The sequence below is a fragment of the Anas acuta genome, chromosome 5 (genome assembly GCF_963932015.1).
Source record: "Anas acuta chromosome 5, bAnaAcu1.1, whole genome shotgun sequence".
In the NCBI taxonomy this organism is placed as follows: Eukaryota; Metazoa; Chordata; class Aves; order Anseriformes; family Anatidae; genus Anas; species Anas acuta.
In genome coordinates, this window is record NC_088983.1 from 7,892,981 (window position 1) to 7,900,591 (window position 7,611).

Here is a 7,611-nt window from a genome sequence, read left to right on the forward strand (position 1 = left end):
ATTAAAAAGCCAGAGGTGAATAAAGTCACGTGTTTTTTAAGATCATAATTTTAAACAAGTTTATAATTTTAGGAGATCTGACTCATGATTTTTGATCTTCTGGTTTGGCAATACTAAATTACTGCACCCTATGTTCTGCTATTCTGAGTATTTCCATATTACTGATCATGCATTTGTGTAATTTGCAGAAAACGTGTTATACTGACTTGCAGTTTCTTTTCTTTCTTTTTTTTTTTTTTTCCCCCCACACACAAAAACTAGCATTTATTTAAGAAAAACACCTGTAATAGGACTGTCTTTCAAAACAAGTATTGTCTGCTTGCAAAAAGTGGAAGTATCTGAAGACAAAATAACATCAAAAAAAAAAAAGTTAGAAAAATAACATAAAAAGTTACAAAGTTAAAATTACAGTTTTTAACACAGCAGCAACTTGTCAGAAGAATCTGTTGCCATTTCAACCACTTCTTGTCTGAATTCCAATTCCTGTGTATATATTCACAAATAGGAATGAGATGAAGAGTTTCAGCAATGGAAGGGTAGTTAGATAAAGTGTTATTTGTTCTTGGAACAACTGTTGCTTAGATTTTTCTGAACTGAGTGTCGTAAAAGAATTCATTTACCCTCACCGATACAATCTGATTTATGCTATTTTTTGGACAGCTTTGATAAGGAAATGGCTACTAATCTCCAGAATTTAAGGTCTAAGATCTTCTTATCATCAGATGACCTGAACTCCTGTATATGACAGGCCATTACATTTTATCATCTCAATGAACCAAGCAGCTGATATCTGATTAAACTGTAACTAGTGTTCACTCCTATTTCTGTACTACATTGCTTTATGACATACGTTGGAAAAAGAAATAATCATACTTTTATCAAGATAAAGATATGGGCTGAGTGCTCAGTTCTGCTCCAGATACTGAGCTCTTGCTTCATTGAAGAAATCTAAATATCATCTACAGTTCTGGCTGGGTGGTGTAATGGAGAATAGCCTACAGCGTATTGCATTACTGCCAAACAGGAGCCATGGGATCGATCCTAAACACAAATAAATGTATCAGAAAGAGCCCCGCGTGCTTCCAGAGGTGCCGACCGGCTGCTCTGGAAGTATTAAAATATGTTTTACAGGTTCAGGATGAGGGAATACCAGCAAATGTTTTCTTTAAAGGGAAAATCAGACTTGTGCTAAAGTCCTCAGCATAAAGTGTGCTCTCTAATTTCTGAACCAGTCTGTTTGGCTCACCTGTAACATGACTGCATATGAAGCAACATAAAAGAAAATCATGTGGCTCTTCCCATATGAGAGGATGACTGTAGAGATGAGTTGGTGCACAAATTGTGCTGCAAGTCTTAAGAGAACTGCTGACAAAAAGCAGGTGTGTAATAGCTCTGCTGAGAAGAGAGAATAAGTCTAATGAGGCTTTAGAGGTTGTTCCCTCGAGTTAGACTGGACTTTCTCTAAGGACATCTGTAGGAGATGAGAGGCGACGGCAAGAAAATCACATCAATTTTTGATTGGGAACAAAAGTTTAAAAAGAAGCTCAGACCTATGTGTATTGATGTACGAGAAGAAAACAGCACCTGTGTGCTCAGCTGGAAAAGAAATTCTTCTGCAGCAGGCTAAATGAAATATTTGGTAGCCTGAGTCTACAGGCCTTTTGATTTTTCCTGACATTGTCCCTGATTGTCCATAATTTACACCATTAGCATTAAAGTGGTATGCTTATGCATTCCTCCCAGCTATTTTCTCCAAATTCATGATAGCAAAACTACAATTAAAAAAATTTAAATAAATGAGGGAGTACTATTAAGGTAAGCAGTAATCCCAATCAGTGCAAACAGCTCTTTAGCGGGTTATCAGCGCATCTGGATAGCTGCACAACTACACCAGGGCCATATTAGTTATTAGGCCAAGGCAACCATCACCCCAAACAAGTTTTGTCTGGAGCAGCTGTGCATATTCTGTGCCTGGGCTGATGAAACTCACAGCTGAAAGCTTTGGGCCAAATTCATGAAATCTCCTTTCTGAAGCTGATAGAACCTGTTTGATTACACCTACATCTGAATGAGATATCAAATTAATTTTGATATAAAGACATTATTATCTGCTTATTGTGCTAATCAAGATTTCTGCGTCATTTCCTGGACCATTTGCTCTTTCCTTCTCTTTCTACAGAGGCAGGAATACTCTTTTTATTCTTAAATATCAGTGTCTGAGTTTACATTGCATCTACCAAAACTGGGTCCTCGTGCATTCTCATGCACGTTCCACAATCCTCACAAGGACACAAATAACAAACGGCCTCTATTTTTCACCTGGAGCTGAATCTGTCAGCCAACTCTCTTTGTATCTCTCCAGCATTTCTCTCTGCTCCACATGATACCATCAACTGCATGAAGGAGCAGGGAAGTACAGGAAGAGATAGTTCAGTGATGAATCAGTCACTGGTCTGACTACAAGAGCCACCGACACCCTTCCCATCACAGAAACCAGCACACGGGAGGCAGAGAACCTCCTGCTGGAGGTACGGGGGCTGACACCTTCCATTTTCCAGTCCCTTCTGGATTTCTCCGAGGTCGGAACCGCTGTGTTAAAAAGGATTGGGATGTGTGGAATAGTTCCCTAAGCATGTTCATTATTTACCATCAGAAAGGGAAGCCCTTCTGTCCCCAGACTACATACATGCCTGCTACGTAAGAGGCAGAATTCTCATGTCGTGTAAAAAACACTTTCAAAAACAAACTAATTGAACCAAGGATGTTTCTGAGAGGGTGTAATAACTGCATGAGCACAAGCCATACTGGCAAAAGCTGTAACATTTTCTACGAGGGCTGCTATAACATAATGCTGAAGGCTGGGGACAACATTCACGACAGATGATTTAAACATACACTGTGTTTAATCCTTCCTTCACGTAACACAAAACTCTGCGTGTAGCAGACTTTCGGCTGCTCTTTTGAAGCAGCAATCCACAACTCGCTCAGGGGAAGCGCGATCTCAGCGCGGCGTTTTGCTCTCCTGACTATAATTGGAATATCTTGAAGTGTTTGTCTCAAACTCAGGAGGAATAACTCGGAGCCACCACGGCAGATTTTCACGTTTAATGCCTTCTCATCAAAGCCCTCGCCTCGCTGCGAGTTAACAGCGCCCCCCCCCCCCTCCAACCCCCCCCCAAGCCTTTGCTAAATGTAGGCGTGACGGCATTTTAACATTAGCACAACAGACAAAAATTTGGAGGCGTTTCAAGAATGGCCAGCAGGCAGCAACAGGGCTCCCCTCCAGCCGCCCACGCTGCTCCTTTTTTTTTTTTTTTCCAGAGGGGACAGCGAGGAGGTGGCAGCGCCCCGCGGGCAGGGCTGCTCGGGGCGGCGGGCAGCTCGGCCGCCTGTCAGCTCGCCAAATTCAGCCGAAATAAGGCTAAAAATCGCCTAAAAATCGGGACGGCCGCTCTGCCATAGAGGGAACGAGCCGAGCCCTGAGGAGAATTCACCTCAGGAGCGGCCAAGAGGCGGGGGGGGGGGGGGGGGGGGTGTATGTGGGGGGGGCGCCTCAGCTCGCTGACGAGACGGGGGCGGGCTGGCGGCGTGAGGGGAGACGGGGGGGTGAGGGGGGCAAAACTGCCGCCTTGCGACCAAATAAGGGTAAATTCGCCACCAGGCGGCCGCTGGGAGGTGACACGCGGCGTTTGAGGGAACTTTCAGGAATTATAAGCGCTGTGGGGGGGGCGCTGCCCCGCTGCCCCCCCCCCCTCCTCCTCCCACCCCTGGCGCCCCTCAGGGGCTCGGGGTGACTCTGAGGGGGGGGGGCGCGTGCCCAGCCCCTTGGCAGCGCGGCGCGAGTTGCGTAGCGACCACGCCCCGCCCCCCGGCCCTCCTGCCCGCTTCCCATTGGACAGCGCTGACGTCAATCCCCCGGCCCTCGCGCCCAGCGTCCAGTGGAACTTTCTAGCAGAGCTTCGGGCGCGGGGGGGGGCGGGGCCAGCGGGGAGCGCGCGCTGTGATTGGCCCGCGGCCGTGGCGCACGCTGCCAAGCGAGAGGGATCGAGAAACAACAGGAAGAAGGCCGCCGGCCGCCCCGAGGGGCGTGGCTAGAGGAGGGGCGGAGCGCTGCTGATTGGCTAGGAGGAAGGGGGCGGGCGCTGCTCGTGGAGGCGCGGCGGCGATTGGTCGGTCGCGGCAGGCGGGCTTCTGGATTGGTCCGCGGCGTTCTGGCAGGTTCCAGAAGGAGGCTGAGCGGGCTATAAAAGGGGCGCGGGCGGCGCGGCAACGGCAGAACGCGCCGCGGCAGGCAGCGGGAGCGGGTGGCGGGGACGTGACCGGGAGTCAACGAGCAGCTGATCGCAGAAAGCCGCCGTCATGTCTGGCAAAGGGCCGGCGATCGGCATCGACCTGGGCACCACGTACTCGTGTGTGGGCGTCTTCCAGCATGGCAAAGTGGAGATCATCGCCAACGACCAGGGCAACCGCACCACGCCCAGCTACGTGGCCTTCACCGATACCGAGCGGCTCATCGGCGACGCCGCCAAGAACCAGGTGGCGATGAACCCCACCAACACCATCTTCGATGCCAAGCGCCTCATCGGCCGCAAGTACGATGACCCCACCGTGCAGTCGGACATGAAGCACTGGCCCTTCCGCGTGGTGAACGAGGGTGGCAAGCCCAAGGTGCAGGTGGAGTACAAGGGCGAGATGAAGACCTTCTTCCCCGAGGAGATCAGCTCCATGGTGCTTACCAAGATGAAGGAGATTGCCGAGGCCTATCTGGGGCGCAAGGTGCAGAACGCTGTCATCACGGTGCCTGCTTACTTCAATGACTCCCAGCGCCAGGCCACCAAAGATGCTGGCACCATCACCGGCCTGAACGTGATGCGTATTATCAACGAGCCCACAGCAGCTGCGATAGCCTACGGCTTGGACAAGAAAGGTACTCGGGCTGGCGAGAAGAACGTGCTCATCTTTGACTTGGGAGGGGGCACTTTTGATGTTTCCATCCTTACCATTGAGGATGGCATCTTTGAGGTGAAGTCCACAGCTGGGGACACCCACCTGGGGGGGGAGGACTTTGACAACCGCATGGTGAACCACTTTGTGGAAGAATTCAAGCGTAAGCACAAGCGTGACATTGCTGGCAATAAGCGTGCGGTGAGGCGACTGCGTACGGCTTGTGAGAGGGCGAAGCGCACTCTCAGCTCTTCCACGCAAGCTAGCATTGAGATCGACTCCCTGTACGAGGGCATTGACTTCTACACTTCCATTACTCGTGCCCGCTTTGAGGAGCTCAATGCCGACCTCTTCCGTGGCACCCTGGAGCCCGTAGAAAAGGCCCTGCGTGATGCCAAGCTAGACAAGGGCCAGATCCAGGAGATCGTGCTGGTTGGAGGCTCCACCCGTATCCCCAAGATCCAGAAACTACTACAGGACTTCTTCAATGGCAAAGAGCTAAACAAGAGCATCAATCCTGATGAGGCTGTTGCTTACGGTGCGGCCGTGCAAGCGGCTATCCTCATGGGAGACAAGTCCGAGAATGTGCAGGATCTGCTCCTGCTGGATGTCACCCCACTGTCCCTGGGCATCGAGACAGCCGGCGGGGTGATGACCGCCCTCATCAAGCGTAACACCACCATTCCCACCAAACAAACGCAGACCTTCACCACCTACTCAGACAACCAGAGCAGTGTCCTGGTCCAGGTGTACGAGGGTGAGAGGGCCATGACCAAGGACAACAACTTGCTGGGCAAGTTTGATCTGACAGGCATCCCCCCAGCGCCCCGCGGGGTCCCCCAGATCGAGGTTACTTTCGACATAGATGCCAATGGTATCCTGAACGTCAGCGCGGTAGACAAGAGCACGGGTAAGGAGAACAAGATAACCATCACCAACGACAAGGGTCGCCTCAGCAAGGATGACATTGACCGTATGGTGCAAGAAGCAGAGAAATACAAAGCAGAGGACGAAGCCAACAGAGATCGGGTGGGAGCCAAGAACTCGCTCGAGTCCTACACTTACAACATGAAGCAGACGGTGGAGGATGATAAACTGAAGGGAAAGATCAGTGACCAGGACAAGCAGAAAGTGCTCGACAAGTGCCGGGAGGTGATCTCTTGGCTCGATCGCAACCAGATGGCTGAGAAAGAAGAGTACGAGCACAAGCAGAAAGAGCTGGAGAAACTCTGCAACCCGATCGTCACAAAATTGTACCAGGGAGCTGGAGGAGCTGGGGCAGGTGGATCCGGTGGCCCGACCATCGAAGAAGTAGATTAAAAGGACTGAGCACAGACTGGTTTATGGACAGTCACTCCATTCTTTGCTTTATATTTTTCTAACGTTTAAGAAAAACGTCATTGCCAATAACAGAGTTTATTCTGTTGGGTGTGTATAAAGGCAGATCTATCAGCTTGGTTTTGATAAAAGGGAAGGCACGTCCTGCTTTATAAGGTTAGTAATAGAGAAGTTTTGTTAATTCAGATACAGCTACTTGTATTCTGGATGTTTGTCTCTGTTTAAGTGTCTCTTCTAAAGTAACCACGCAACTGTTGCAGTTGACAAGTTTCAAGTTATGCATGGGGGAAAAAAAAACTTTATGGAAGATGAGAAATGCCGAACTTCTGGAAATTTTGGTAATAAATAAAATGTATTTAAAGCATAAATCTAGCTTCCTTCATTTTGTGGGTGGGGGGCGGTGGGGTGGGTGGGTGCCCCCAACCCCCTGAGCGGGGCTGGGGTGGTGACGGGGAGCCCCGGGGGTGCCTTTCCTTACAGGCACAGAGCTCCTGGGCGGGCTCGTCCCCTCCCTGGGGAGCTGAGCTTGCTTCAGGCTGGTGGGGGGGCTTGGGCTGGACTCCCCTCAGCCGTGGGGTGTGGGGTACAAGCCCCTTAATCGTGCAAGTGCCCCCGAAAGGAGCGGCATGGGAATGAGCACAATCAGACAGATCTGCTCTGGGGACAGCTGGGCTTGGCAGTGCGTGGCCGGCTACACAGCCTGCTGAGTTATTCCTGGGTTGCTTGCATGCACGCTGAGCTTCTATTTTATTTTTTTTGTACTGAAAGTGTTTTTCCTCTAAGTTGATCGAAAGTACGGCTGCCAAGGATCCTGAGCGCGGTAAATGCTGAATAATGAGTCCGGCTGCCGAAGCCGATAGAATAGGCAAATCCTGTAGTAGTTAAACTCGCCCAGCTCTCCTCCAAACAGCCTCTGGAGCTCTTGCTCTGTTTCAGAAAGCAAAACAGCAGTGTTTGGAGTCAGAGGAGCCGAGAGCTAATCAGCTGTAGTGGTAGAGCCTGATGACACGCACATTTCGGGCTGCCTTGTCCTTTAAGGGAAAAAACTGCTCGGCAGCGGGCAGTTGCAGGAAATCAGCAGGCTTGGGCTCGCTCTTGTTTGGGTGAGCGGGGCAGGCGCTGCGCCCGCTGCAGCTCCAGCAGCTTTCCGGGCTCGAATCCCCTGAGCTTGTAGGTGGTGGAGAAAACACCTCTGTGGGATGTTTTGTTGGAAGAGGGCAGGCTAAAATAAATTTGTGTAGTGTTTAATACCGGCGGAGATGTAAAAGGCTGGTTTACAAGGTGGATTTCTCTCGGCTGGCTTGCCAAGCGCAGGCTGCTGGTTGCTGC

The 7,611-nt window shown here is 50.4% G+C and overlaps 1 protein-coding gene across 1 annotated transcript; it reads left to right on the forward strand.

Annotated features, from left to right (window-relative positions):
* Positions 1 to 4,258: 4,258 nt before the first annotated feature.
* Positions 4,259 to 6,650, forward strand: HSPA2 (heat shock protein family A (Hsp70) member 2). Its single transcript, XM_068682542.1, has one exon. It carries the CDS (start codon positions 4,360 to 4,362, stop codon positions 6,262 to 6,264), a length of 1,905 nt encoding a protein of 634 aa, XP_068538643.1. The 5' UTR covers positions 4,259 to 4,359; the 3' UTR covers positions 6,265 to 6,650.
* Positions 6,651 to 7,611: the final 961 nt, after the last annotated feature.

Bases quoted from the DNA above. Each gene is read 5' to 3' on its own strand.
- HSPA2 (XM_068682542.1), top strand. From the start codon at position 4,360: ATGTCTGGCAAAGGGCCGGCGATCGGCATCGACCTGGGCACCACGTAC.